Raw genomic sequence first — 15235 nt, forward strand, 5'->3', positions numbered from 1 at the left:
CAGCTGAGGAAAAAGAGCATCATAAAAAGTTCAGACACCACCAACTTTTACCCAAAAAACAAAAACCCCAAAAAGATGAGCCTCAATATTACTCCCAAAGTTGAGAGAACCAAGGCTACATCTATACTTCAACATCTCCCACTCTTCCACGCTTCCTTTTTTGTTGAAATTAAATGTTTCAGACCTTACACTGATTACTGAGTTCTCAATGCTGTCACAGTGAAGTATCACTGTCCACTGACCTTGGTTCAACCTTCTACTGACCGTTGAGTAAGCAAAATTTGAAATGCACAACAGATCTGAGGTATCAGTTAAGGTGAGGAATGGAAGATGGCATTTATTAATAACAGGGGTCAGTATGACTATCTGGTCATGCCTTATGGTATTGCCAATGCACCACCATGTGTTTTCCAGGCATTCATAAGGTACAAACTGTACCAACAAGACTATTAGAAAACAACCTGCATGTCAAATTGGAGTAATGAGAGTTTCATAAATCTTCAGTCAAGTTCCTAGGATATGTCATTAATGAGACTGGGGTAGAGATCAACCAGAATGAGATGGAAGCTGTTACCTCCTGGACTCAATGTAAAACAGCCAAGGATCTTTTTAAATTTCTCAAATTTGTACTGCCATTTTAGCAGAGGTTCCACAACGGTGGAAGATACTAGAGTGGCCAAATATCCTCACCATCATGACTGCTTTAGAGGACTGGAGGTACTTGCAGGAATGGTTTAAAGTAACCCTTAATTATATTGACAGACAACAAAAACCTAGAGAGCATCAAGTCAGCCAAACATTTGTCAAGCCCTGATGAACTATTCAATAATCTATTGATCTATCTTGAAGCATGGTAAAGCAGACTCCCTGTATGTTAAGGGAATCACAGTATGCACACAATCCATGCCCTCATACCAACCACCAGCCAGGCTGTTAGAACAATTCCCCATCCCTCAACACCCCTGGTCACACATTGCTCTAGACCTCATCACTGATCTTCCCATTTCACAAGACCACACTCCCATTCTCATAGACCCCATAGCTGGACATCTTATCCCCCTGCCCAAGTTTCCTACAGTCCACACCCCTGGACTATTTTTTGCCTCTCTTTAATAAACTCTTGGATCCTTATTCTGTGCCCCAGGACCTCTTTTTTAGACCAGTATTTCTTTTGTTAGCTGTTGCATGATGCTAAAATCTTGTTCCTTGATGTGACAAAGTGAAGCATTTACACTGTCATAATGAGCACTAGCAACTGTTCTGAAAATACTTAACAGTTTATTGCTTAGCTTTGTTAAAAGTTGCACCTTTTCATCAAGATTCAGTTGCACTGTTAGTGGGGTTTCAAAGCAGTGCATTGAGGCAGTTTAAGGGGTAGTATAATGGTACAATGTGTAGCTGTACAATACAGCAGGGTAGTATAGAGGGGCAGTATAACAGTTTTGTATAGTGGGGCAGTGTAGAAGGGTTGTATAGAGGTTATGTATTGTGGGGTAGTATATGGGGAAGTATTGTGGTTTAGTGTAGCAGGCAGTACAAAGGGGCAGTACAGCAAAGCAGTGAAGAAAAGCAATATAGGGGTTTAGCATAGTTGGGCAGTACAGAGGTTTAGTATAATGGGGCATTAGAGTATAGTAATATAGTGGTGCAGTATAGTAGTTTAGTCTAGTGGGGCAGTATAGTTGTTTAGTTTAGTGAGTCAGTATAGAGGGGCAGTATAGAGGTTTTGTATAATGGGGCATTATAATAGGGCAGTACAACAATACAGTTGAGAGAGGCAGTATAATCAATTTAATTCATTTTTTTTAACACTGGACATAGTATAGTATAGTATAGTATAGTATAGTGGTTTAGTCTAGTGGGGCAGTATAGAGGGGCAGTACAGCAAGGTAGTATAGAAGGGCAGTACAGTGGTTTAGTATAGTGGGCAGTACAGTTGGGCAGTATAAAGGGGCACTACAGCAAGGTAGTATAGAAGGGCAGTACAGTGGTTTAGTATAGTGGGGCAGTACAGTGGGGCAGTATAAAGGGACAGTACAGTGGTGTAGTATAGTGCAGCAGTATAGTGGGGCAGTACAGTGGTTTAGTATAGTGCAGCAGTATAGTGGGGCAGTACAGTGGTTTAGTATAGTGCAGCAGTATAGTGGGGCAGTACAGTGGTTTAGTATAGTGGGGCAGTACAGTGGGGCAGTACAGTGGGGCAGTATAAAGGGACAGTACAGTGGTGTAGTATAGTGGCTTAGTATAGTGGGGCAGTACAGTGGTTTAGTATAGTGGGGCAGTATAGTGGGGCAGTACAGTGGTTTAGTATAGTGGGGCAGTATAAAGGGGCAGTACAGCAAGGCAGTTTAGAGCCTAGATCCATATCCCATGTTTTTACAGGGATGTGGAAACCTGCAGCACAGAGATGTTTCACCTGTGAAATGCCCTGTAGTGGATCTCAATCTTAATCCTCCAGATGTAGAAAAGATAATCATGTTTATAAACAAGGCTATAGATGTAGTGACACCCCAGTATAACCCCAGGCTTAGGGTCTAAGATGGAAAGGTTCCATCCTATATTACACCAATTACATTTAAACAGTAAAACAGGAAGTAAAGAGAATACAACACATGCTGTTGTTATGGACAGAGAGAGAAGCGCATGTAAATGACATGTTCAAGTAATGCAGATGTTACACAAATTCACAATTTCAGCCCACATATTGTCTCTACACAATATCTGAGTTTATGTGTAGGACATTATCACAACATCAACAAGCAAAGAAAGCAAGCATATGGAATGAATTGTATCCTCATGGAGTGACCAAACAGAGGAAGATGTTCATCAAAACACCCATCTCCCTTCATCATCTAACCTCTGTGGGAGTTCTCCTGGTGGCTGTATGGCGGGTGAAAGGAGCCACGCTGCCTCATGGGGCCTGTGCTGACTCGGAGTCCATGGCATCTGCCAGTGAGAGATGGATGGGATCTGGGTGAAGAGAAAAGGACAGGGACAGGGAGATTGATAGAAAGGGATGGACGGTTGTCTTGTCTGACAGATGGGGACAGATCAGAGTGAGGAGAAAGAAAGGCAGAAAGAAAGAGTTTGTCCAGAAGAGTATGGCTTATGAGGCGAGGGTCACAGAGAGCTGACCGCTCGATGATTAAGGTGGACAGCGTCACTTTTGAGATTCAACTCAGGGCACACAAGCCGGACAGAGGGGTAATTGATGCACTGTGAAGAAGGTCTATGATGCACGCTGTGTGTGTGTGTGTGTTTAGGAGGGGTTCTTTATTTATTTTTCAATAAGTACTTGATTCACCTAAAAAAATCACATCTGTCTGTCTATCTATCTATCTATCTATCTATCTATCTATCTATCTATCTATCTATCTATCTATCTATCTATCTATCTATCTATCTATTTTAAATAAACTGTTTTTCCCCCCACAGGCTCCATCTTGTTATTTCTCCTTCGTCAGCAGAGCCGTGTTGTGGGACAGAGGAAGCCATCATCACATGGTGAGCAAAAATCATTTAAAAGCGAGATTCTCTTGTTTAATAAGTGTTTAATATAAGTGTTTATCCGCACGGCAATCATGATTTTTATTGTTTGTCCTGAAATTAGAGGCATTTATTTTGACAGGAATTGTGTGATAATAAAAACAGCTGATCAGATGCTAAAACCAGGACAAAGAACAATCTGTCTTTTTAAAAAAGACAAAGATATAATGATTTAATCTATTAATTAAATGAAAACAAAAAAAAAACATTACAACTGAACCATAAAATAAATTTAACAATAATATAAAAAGTATTCTATAATATTTAGAATATTAAAAAAAAATGATTAAACTTAAATAATAAAGTGTTTTAAAGACTTTATTGCATTTTGAGATTAATTTCTGATGTGTATTAAATAAACAAAACACTTTTATTGCTCCAACATCACATTCTTTTATCGCTGACGTAGCAAAAAATTTTAACTAAGAAACTTTTTTTCGCAGCATCATTCATCACAAAAATCTTAAACACACTATGTTTCCCTCACACACACACACACACACACACACACACACAGACAAACTGTCCCTGTCCTCTGTCGCCTCTTCCTTCAGAAGAAGCTCGGAGCTAAATGCGCCACAGTCAACAGAGGCGTTGTCATGGCGACGACGGAGTTGTGTGGGCTGGCTTCCTGTCTTGGCCTCTGGTTAAACAAACAGCGAGGAGAGGGACAAAGATCCTCCCAGCTCCTTACAGACTCTTTTACATCCGCAAATGCCACACACACACACACACACACACAAAACCCCTCGCATCCAAAGACATAGACAAAGACATAGACACACTTATCACACAAACACACACACACACAATTGCATATTTACATGTAAAATATATATATTTATCTGTATATGGTGTATTTGCATCACTGAGGTGTCGAATGTCTTAAAACAAGGAAGAAAAAGTTCAAACCGGTTCAAACTCAAAACAAGTCCCAGCTCAAAGCAAACACAACCTGTTAATATTTTTTACACGTGCAACCGAAACATAATGACTCAAGCAAAACGTAAAAGATTAACCATCTGAGACGTTAATACAAAACATTAGAACAAAACACACAGCAAGAGATGGTGTGAAAGAGAAAGGAATGAAAGTTGAAGCTCATAAGACACTCAGGAAGTCGAAATTCAAGTGTGTGTTATGAAAGTGACTTACACACGTGAATGCTATTAAACTCAAAGGAGGTTGAAAATGAATCAACGTGCCACGTGAGAAAGCATCCGTGTTAATAAATTCCGTGTCTTACTGGAAGGGCTAGCAATTTAACGGAAGGGTGCACAAACTTTTGCACCCAACTGTATAGAGTACAGTAAACCACACAAAAGCAATCAGTGAATGTATTCACACCCACACACACACACACACACACACACGCACTCCTCTATAGCTCAAGATGTTCCCTAAATCACCCGACTGACCCTCGCCACCCCGACTCACTCCAAACAGTCTATCACAAGAGGCTTGTTGACCCACCTACTCCCATCATAGTTCGCTGTCTCTGTGGTTACAGTGTCCCCGGACGCCGTTTGGCACTTCGAGGACATCGCTAAGGTACCAGCGAGCCAAAAGAGCAGTGAATACAGTGCACTGAAACTAATCACACACACACAGGTGGGCAAACACAGCGCCGAGACCTAGAAGATCGGGATAGTAACTTTTTTTTACGCTAACTACGAAACCCGCGGGAGCATTTTTTTGTGCAGAGCCAAATTCGGGATGGATTTATGACAAATGCTGAGAGAATAAAAGAGAGAGAGAGAGAGAGAGAGGGGGGAAAAAAGAGTCTGGCGAGGCAGAAAGTAGAAAGTTGCCATGAATGCTAAGCTGCATCTGACACGAGCGGCTAATCAGATTTACTCCTCCCAATCTGAGCAGCGCTACAATGCTTCCCACTGTCATCCCTCTCTCTCTCTCTTTCTCTCTCTCTGTCTCTCAGCCCTTCATCTCCTCCTCCAGCACTCGCCTCACTTCGTTTCCTTCTTCTCCTCCTCTCATTTCTCTCTCTCTCTCTCTCTCTCTCTCTCTCTCTCTCCCTCCCTCCCTCCCCCTCCCCCGTCCCGTAGCAAAGCTAATTATGGCGCAGGGCAGAAACACAAATCTGGCTGATTGAAAAAGTCACTCTTTTGCAGCGGGGTTTAACCTTGTTAGCGCTAAGCCTGGCTTTTGTGGACATCAGACCTCTGTGAGAGGAATCCTCTGTTCGGCTGCAGACGCTGAGACAGAGACACGCTTCTGTTTGGCTCGTCCTACCCCACCCTCCGTCCTCCGTCCTGCACTCGCCAAAAGGGTTCATACAGAGGCAGTATCATTAAAACTCTGTGTGTGTGTGTGTGTGTGTTTGTGTGTTCAGACGCGGGATGAAGACGCACATGCATGCAGGCCTCTCTTCACTCAGGGCCATCTGGCTGAACGGTCTCGCGCTAATGGACGCGTTACATTCATGCATGTGTGCTGTTCCGCGTCTCGGTCAGAAATCTGCTTGACATGATCGACACTCGGATAATGACATTAAGGCCCAGAGCGTGTGTGTATTGCGTGTTTTTTTGTGTGTGTGTGTATGTGTGTGTCTGTGTGTGTGTGTGTGTTGTCGTGTCTTTGGGTGTGTGTGTGTGTGTATTGGTTGCCTGACCCCAGGAGGTCATGATGTTTCCTGCTAGGAATACTGAAATGTAAGGAATACTGAAGTGTAAGCAGTACTTAAGTGTAAGGAGTACTGTAGTGTATGGAATATTGAAATGTAAAGAATACTGAAGTGTATGGAATACAGAAATGTAGGTAATACTGAAATGTAGGGAATACAGAAACGTAAGGAATACCTCAGTTTAAGGAATACTCAAGTGTACAAACTACTGCAGTGTAGAAAATACTGAAGTGTACAAAATACTAAAGTGTAAGGAATACTAAAATGTAAAGAGTACTGAAGTGTACAGAATACTGAAGTGTATGGAATACTGCAGTGTAGGAAATACTAAAGTGTAGGGAATATGGAAGTGTAGGAAATACTGAAGTGTTCGGAATATTGAAGTGCAGGTAATACTGATGTGTGCAAATGTGTAAGGAGTACTGAAGTGTACAGAATACTGCAGTGTAGGGAATATTGAGATGTTCTGAATATTAAACTGTAGGGAATACTGAAGTGTACAGAATTCTGCAGTGTAGGGAATACTGAAGTTGAAGGAATATTGAAGTGTACGGAATACTGAAGAGTACAGGATATTGACGTGTATGGAATACTGAAGAGTACGGAATATTGACGTGTATGGAATACTGAAGAGTACGGAATATTGACGTGTATGGAATACTGAAGAGTACGGAATATTGACGTGTATGGAATACTGAAGAGTACGGAATATTGACGTGTATGGAATACTGAAGAGTACGGAATATTGACGTGTACGGAATACTGAATGATAAACTCTAAAAGTGCTAACAGAAAATGACTGTTTTTTTTCTCATCTTTTCACGTCATCAATCAATCTTGTGCAGAAAAAAAAAGGTTCCCATAAAAGCAAACATGCTTCAGAGTCAGTTTTGGCTGTGAAGCGTAAAGCTGGATTAAGGTGAAAATCTGCGCCTGGAGTCATACACTGATTGCGGTTACTGACTCTAACGTAGGAGCCAAGAAACAGGAACATCAGGGAGCAGGAGAGCAACTAAGAGATAACTGATGCCACAATACACACACACACACACAAACACACACATAATAGTCAAGTCTGAAGAATTTTGCTATTTTGCAATCTTAACACAAAATCAAACTCTGTGATATTCGGAAGACATTTTTCTTTTTTTTTTCTATACTGACCAATCAGAGACTAGAATTTATACAATCAGTTGCTGGGTTACAGAAGGTCAAAATGTTAGATCGGGAACCAAGATTTGGGAGAGAGAGAGAGAGAGAGAGAGGAAGAGAGGAAGAGAGGTAGCGTGAAGAGAGAGAGAGAGAAGAGAAGAAGAAAGGGAGAGAGAGAGAGAAGTAAAAAGAGTGTAAAAGAGAGGTAAAAGAGAGAAAAAGAGTGGAAGAGAGGATAGAGAGAGAGAGAGAGAGAGAGAGAGAGAGATAGAGAGACAGAGGGCAAGAGACAATAAGAACACACAAAAAGCAGTTATCTACGAATGACCTGACTGTTTGCCGAACAAATTACTGTCAGTCGATTCTTGAGAAATAAAGGGAATGATGAGACACGTGCTTGTGTGTGTGTGTGTGTGTGTGTGTCAGGTTCGGACAGGCCGGGGCCTGTTTTGTGACAGGTAACAGGCAGTAGGGCACCTGTCTGCTTTCACCAAACAAAGGACACACACAATCAAGCACAGATGCAAGCTTAAGAGCCTCTTCAAGTACCTGAAACATCTGGGTGGAGCAAAGAAGGCAAAAAAAGAGAGAGAGAGATAGAGAGAAAAACGAATGAGAAAGACAGAGAGATGAGAGAGCGAGAGAGAGAGAGAGAGAGAGAGAGTGCACTATGCTTTTGTAAACAATGTGAACACAATATGAATCGCAGAAGCAAACTGAACAGCTTTTAATAGGCGAGGGTTCAGAGCCACACTTGTGTGCTTCCGTCTTTAGTGTGTTTGGTGAGTAAATGGCAGAGGAGAAGGAAATTAATCAGAGGCAGCGTATGTGTGTGTGTGTATGTGTCGCTTCAAGCCAGCTCATCAGAGCCAATATTTGACCAAACCTTCCTGATCCTCCTCGCTTTCATCTCCACACAGCAGCCGGCGTTTTATTTAAAGGTTCTAGCCGAAGGTGAACGGTTTTACGAACGTTTAGTAAAAAAGAAAGAAAGCAAAAACCACAAGTAGTCTGAACATATTGCATCCAATCAGCACAAGGGGGCGCTAAAGAAAACAGTGCTGCAGTAACACTTGAGTTATGGATCTGAACGTGGCGTAAAAAACTCGTTGCTTGATAGTAACTAATAGCTAATATCTGTCACAGTAGGTAAAAGGCTAAAAAATATACAGAATATAGCTAATAAGAGATAATCAACACACACAATAATCGAGCCTTTCCTCATGTTAAAGCACAAAATCTTAAATTTCAGAGCTGAATTTTGCGAAAGAGCTCAGTAGTAAACAAAACACTCAACCTGTGTCATGCTAATGCTAGAAAAATGATTACATTAGAGAGTGCAGGGGTCAGCCATGATGCAGAGCCCATGGAGCAGGGGGAAATTGGGTGCCTTGCTCAAGGGCCCAATGGTAGCAGCTTGGCGGTGCTGGGGCTCGAACCCTGATCTTCCGGTCAATGCCCCAGAGTCTAATCACTTGAGCTACCACCGCAACATTTAAAAAAAAACAAAAAAAAACAAAAAAAACATGGATAAACACACTCAGTTTAGGGAAAAGCCAGAAGGATGGAATATAACAGCAAACTTTCTCTTACACCAATATGGAAGCTGTACATTAATTGAAGTAAGATTCTAGTAATAAGGAAAGTGTCATTTTATCTTATAAAACAAGGTGTACTCGTCTTCTCTTCTTTCAGCAAACCTCACATCACCTTGATATCCCTGAACTCAGAACGTGGCTTGCTAGAGCATTTGAACAAAAACGTAAACAAACTACTGCATGTGAATAATATATGCCTTTTAACAGCAATGATGTTCATACCAACCTGCGCTCTACGTGTACAAATAAAAAGATTTGGAATTTGCAAATATTCCAGCAGACTTTAAAACCCACCCGAGTTGCACCCCTGACATAATTATATAATATGCACAGAATCACATAATCCGCTCCCATAATTACTTCTCTATTATTCCTACAGGATGTCATCCATAACGAGAAGCCTCGACCTCCATGTTCACGCTTCGAGGCTCACATGCGGGCGTGTCCCAGCCTGATCAGGCCGCCGAACTTCCCACTCACACATCGTCTACCAAAATCTTCAGTAAAGAGCCTCCGTGCTCCAAAACCGCCCAGACAGAGAGGTGAGATAAATGAAACAAAGCTGTGCCAAACTTCTCAATTTGTTGTATAAAATCTTATAGCAGGTTCTAATGCTTTATCATTTCTTTGGCAACAACGTACACATTTGCTTGTATGCTGGACACTTAAAATCAACTTGTCAACTCAAATCAACTCATATTGGAAAAAAAACGTGTAATTGTTGATATGATGAAGATGAAGTGGTGTAAGGAGATGTTTATTTCACGTTGATGGAAGGAGTCTCCAGTGTCAGTGCTTTGTAAAGCTATAGAAAACCTTTATATTTTTTGATATCTTCGTGAGAGAGGAGTTTAGATGATAATGCTTTAATGATGATACAATGTTGTCAAAATGATGTTGGTAAATTGGTGTGGTATGTACCATTGAAACATCATACCATCGCGAGCTGCAAATTAAATGTATCTGTTTCTATATGATGTAAAAGTAATTGATATGCATTCAAAATATATCATATATCCTTTAATACCCAACCTGGAGTCTTGGGGGAATCCCAGGAGACTTGGGGGATGCGGCAGGGTACAACCTGGACAGGATGCCACATGACTATCACAGATCTATACAGTATATAGTTAATATATAATTCATAATTTTGCAATTACTGTGATTTATGCATGGGATTCAATGAATATACATGAAAATATCATATATGTTATGATGTGCATTTGTACAGTCTATGCCCAGGAGACCCTAATAGTCAGGTCTACCTTTGTTCAGGATGGATATAATGATGTAAAGGCATTTGTGCAGCCCTGGTCATTAGAATCCTGCAGAACTGTGTGCTTGAGTGCAAGCTGGCGAGAGAGCAGAGATCGTGGCATTGCTCTACATCACGGGCCAAAACTAATTATACAGCCATATGGTGCTTGGAGGCTCTCACAATCGACCCCGACCTGCCTTCAGCTCCCCAAGGAGTGTGTGTGTGTGTGTGTGCAAGAGGGAGGGCTGTAACAGTGTGCCATGACACATGTCGTTCACACACATAGAGGCACTCACACTTGTGGTGTGTGACGGTGACAGATGGAGAAGCCGAGGGTATTGTGCACAGGGCAGTGCAGAAATGTGGACTCGATCCATCCATCTATCCATCCAGCCAACCATCCATCCATCCATCCATCCATCCATCCATCTAACCATCTATATATATCTCCATCCATCTATCACCCTTGCAGTTTTGGCTCTTCAGGGAGACTGGAACAAGTGTGCTTTGTGTGGCTACAAAGACAAAGCCATGGTGGACGAAGTTAAAGCATCATAGGGACCAGTGGTCAGATTTATGAGTCGGTCAAATGAGAATAACAATAAAAAATATCAAAGGAATCAATACAAAACGGCCTCTGTGCTGTATGAGAGCACGTATTTATCATATCCGGACATCTGAAATCCTGTCGAGGTGGCTGAGAGTCACAAATGAAAGCTCATTTGTTTGCTTTCGCTGTCACTCTGACTATAATTAGTTTGTTGGGGGTGTCCAATTATGAGAATGAGTTCCTTCATATAGTGATCACAAGTGGTCATTACCATATCTTAGAGCCTCTGCATACTAAGTTGGGAACTAGACAGCTGCTCGTGGAAAGGCAGTAGGATTTTGAGAGGGGTGTCCAGGATGAATCCGGAGGGTAGGGGGCTCCCAGCAGGCAAAAGGCTGTTTGCTCTGTGTCTCAGCAGAGTGGCGAAGAGAAATGTCAGTGCCCTGGCCTCATCCCTCTCCCTTTTTGCTCGAAATGATGATGAATACGCTTTCTGCCTGACCCTCGCCAAGGACCCCCATGATAATTATTCAGGACCTCTCTTTGTGCACCCTCAACAATGCCTTTCATTAAGGCGGTGTGTGTGTGTGTGTGTGATGTCTTGTGCCGGACAGCCCGTGGGACGGCCGAGCGGTCCATCTCCGCATGAGACAGCTGGAGTCAGAGTCTGATACGCTATTTATTCCCCCTCCATTCTGCTCACAGCATTTCTTTGGAGAAACTCTAGCACCTTTTGTTTCCTGTTCCGCAGTTAGAACTGTTTTTGGTCCAAAGCCAGAATTCCTTCATAAGCTTATCCATTCATTATCAAATGACTTATTGGTGTCTTTCTGTCTTTTCAGAAATACAGAGAAAGCAGAACTCCCTAAGGCACTTCTCTGTGATCTTTCCCAGTGTGCCAGCATCTCCATATCCAAGTGTGGCCTCTCCAGACCCTGTGCTCTCTCCAACACTGTCTGTCCACTCAGGGACTAACCCGGACGAGTTCCTGTCTTTCCATGTTCACTCTCGGAACTCAGAACACTCCACAATAAAAAAGGAAGACGTTGTAAGTCATAGAGATGTTACTTTTACCAGGCCTTCTTCCCCACAAATCGACTGTGAGGACTATGAAGATCCTAAAGGTGAAGCAGTGGCACCAATGACAATGACTCCTGGCACCACATCAACTCCTGTGACCCCTCTGACACCGATGACCCCTATGACCCCAGATTCTCTTTCAGACCTGAGTCGTCCACCATCCAGTCAGTTTAGCTTTAGCACTGACCTGAACAGCAGCCTTTCTAATGCACCTTCTGGTACATCCTCTTGAACTACCTCATGTTAACTCTCTAAAGTAATTCTGTATTTTCAAGGACATCCTAGTGAGACATCCCTAAAAAGCACCAGATTAAATCAATAAATGTTGATAAGCACTTCAATGTTTGTTTCTCTACTACTTCTAGTAAATCAAAGTGATGACTCTGAAGGTGATGAAGAGGATACTGAGGATGGTGATGATATCAACAGTGATAACCTAGAGGCCTGCTCTTCATCCTTGTCTGATCATTGCTTCAGCTCTCTTGATGGAGCATGCTTGGCCTCCTGTTCCCCCTCAACCTCTACTCAATCATCTCTCTCCAAAAACCTGAATTTCCATAGCCAAGAACCTCAGAATACTAGCCATATAGAATCCTTAAAGGAATCTCCAACTATTCAGGTTGAAGACCCTCTAGTGAAAGAAACCCCACACCCTCTCCAGCTCTCAGTTACGTATGTTAAAGGAGCGCCAAGCGCTTCTCCTGCATATCTGGATTCTCAATCCAGACTGGCATCTGCTTCCCCACGGGATGTTCCCTTTGGCTGGAAGACCTGCCGCTGGCCTATACTTCCTCCGATCACAACTCAGAAAGGTTAGCATCTCTAGCTTAACCAGTACTGTTCCTACATATATGACTTTCATACTGTGCCATTGTAAACCTGTATGTCTTGATCCTCTGCCGGACTTGTGTGTATTCATAGACACACTCCGGGGTTGGATTGTGCCAAGCGTAACTAAACATTCGGACACAAAAGGTAGAAAGTTCACTCAATGCAGTGCTACATCATGGTTTTGTCCTTTACCACCATGTCACAAATATCATGGGGAGGGCTTTTATTTTTTGTCCTTTATGAAAATTGTGGGTTTGAGGGATTTTCTTAAAGACGACTTGAGCTGGTACTATTTGAATCCCCAGTTTGAATCAAAGCAGCCAGTTCTCTACAATAGGAAAGCTTGAGTAGGGGGGGTCTATAAGAGGTAGCCACGGTCCCTTATACATCTCTTCTAGCCCCAGGCTCCGGCATTCCCTCCTTTCTGCCTTTTTTCCCTTCTCTCAGTCTCTTTTTCTTCTCCTGTTGAAAGAAGGATCGTGTGGAGCAAGCAGTCATAAATCCACACTGACCGCCACCCCGCTGACGGGAGAACAGTGTGCGAGTGTCAGCTATTGGCGTACCTCTCGGGCGCCCTCCCCGCACTAATTTACCGTTCCCGATCGGGATAAAGAGCCAGGCCCGTTGATGTCTGACTCGAGTCTGGGACTTTCTAAAAGAGCGGGACAATTGAGAACTTGTGATGGGAATTTGCCCCTTTCAGAGCAGGCTGTCCACTGTTCTTTGTGTAGTTTTTTTTTTTTTGGAGTTGGAAGAATGGTCACTTGTAGCCCAGTGTCATGTTCCTCTTATATCAACATTATAACAGTTGATTAAGTGAGAAATTATAATTTGAAATATACTATGCAAGTTAAAATGTAAGTAATATTGTCATTCTAGATAAGATATTGTCATATTCTATATAAGAAATTTCTAGAAAAAGACAAAATTTGGCATGAGTGTCCATGCCTGGAGGGTGGAAGTGGCTGACCTTTTTCTCTCTTGCCACCCCTGTGTGTGTGTGTGTGTGTATATGTGGGTGGCTGTGTGCTCAGTTTGTGTGTTAGTGTGTATCCTCTCTAAGACAGATTCTAGGGTCTTTGTGTTGCCCCTGGACTCTCTTTCCGAATGCCATGGCCCGACAGTCAGTGAACGACCCTGACGTGACCTCCTTCAATGTCCCCTCCAGCGTGTAACTGTCCTTGACAATGAGAGGGACCCCCATCACTCTGAATCCCCCTGCCACACACGCTGACCCTGACAGCCACACTGTGTGGCCAGTGAGAAAGACAGAAAAAGAGACAGAGAGAAAGAGGAAACATTGTATGGATGTGTATAGGTCCATCCAAAATGACCCGTTGACCCTATGAAGCTCATACACAAACATACTACACACATGAAGGGGTTCATGCACACACACAAGCCAGATGCCTTCACTTGCTCTTGAGAACCAGTTAGCTAAAGATGATTGCCAACTTGACAATAACAATACACTTTGAAGCATCAAGGTCTTCTATTGTGTGTTTGAATGTGAGCTTGCCTTTTGAAAAATAAAAGCATTTGTGTGGGTGGGTCTGTATGGGACATTTATTTCTGTAGTAGGTTGCACCCTCGCTATTAGCCAAAGTAGTCAGAAGTTGCTAGAACATTTGCTAGACATGTGCCTATGACTTTCAGATCACAACTGTCTTCCACCACCACATCCATTTATAGAGAGGAACCACTACTGGTCAGATATTATTTGAGTGATGGACCATCAGTGACTCCGGCAACCAGTTTAACACAAAACAAAACAATAACACTACAGTGCTTGAAAGTCTAGATCCATCCCCACATACACTCTTATACATGTACAGAGGCAAGGTTATTAGATGTTCTGATTTGGGTTGTTTCAGGTAACCAAGGGTCAAGAGCATCTCTGAGTTCCCCAATAAGCTGTTCTCAGTCAGACATGTTTGATGAGCTGGATGCTGCAGCACCTCGGAGTGTGTCCAGTCAGTCCTTGGATCATGCTGACTGTAGTGAAACAGAAATCATCTCACCTACCACAGGTAAACCTGTCGAACCATAGGTACCACCTACCACAAGTTGACTCCTTCAACTTGCCTACTACAGGTAGATTTATCCAGACCATCATTACACCATCACCTCATTTACGACAGATAGACTTTTTAAACAATAAATAGACCTTAACCTTACCTAACACAGGTAGACTTATCTAAACCATAGATACACCTTCACCTTACTTACCACAGGCAGACTTTTCTAAACCATAGATACACCTTCACCTTACTTACCACAGGCAGACTTTTCTAAACCATAGATACACCTTCACCTTACTTACCACAGGCAGACTTTTCTAAACCATAGATAGACCTTAACCTCACCTACCACAAGTAGAGTTATCTAAACCATGGATAAGCCTTAACCTTACCTTCCACAGGTAGTGTAATCTAAACCATAGCCTTACCTACTACAGGTAGACTTTTTTAAACCGTAGATGCACCTTCACTTGTGCTACCTGCAACTTTCCTGCAAAAGGTAGATTTATCCAAACCATCATTACACCATCACCTCATTTACCACAGGCAGACATTTCT

General features: G+C 42.4%; 1 protein-coding gene across 4 annotated transcripts in view; it reads left to right on the forward strand.

Moving 5' to 3' along the window:
- Positions 1 to 15235, forward strand: part of LOC131370189 (uncharacterized) — a 67475-nt gene that overhangs the window by 5198 nt on the left and 47042 nt on the right. For 2 of the 4 annotated variants that reach the window (XM_058417376.1, XM_058417374.1), the window contains exons 2-6: positions 3436 to 3504; positions 9317 to 9479; positions 11588 to 12043; positions 12191 to 12637; positions 14531 to 14686. In XM_058417376.1, the coding sequence (XP_058273359.1) occupies positions 3436 to 3504; positions 9317 to 9479; positions 11588 to 12043; positions 12191 to 12637; positions 14531 to 14686 (1291 nt within the window). Of the gene's footprint in view, positions 1 to 3435; positions 3505 to 5637; positions 6071 to 9316; positions 9480 to 11587; positions 12044 to 12190; positions 12638 to 14530; positions 14687 to 15235 lie in introns of those variants that run through there. The other 2 variants (XM_058417375.1, XM_058417377.1) reach the window with 2 other exon arrangements.

The sequence above is a fragment of the Hemibagrus wyckioides genome, linkage group LG19, assembly GCF_019097595.1.
Source record: "Hemibagrus wyckioides isolate EC202008001 linkage group LG19, SWU_Hwy_1.0, whole genome shotgun sequence".
NCBI lineage: Eukaryota > Metazoa > Chordata > Actinopteri > Siluriformes > Bagridae > Hemibagrus > Hemibagrus wyckioides.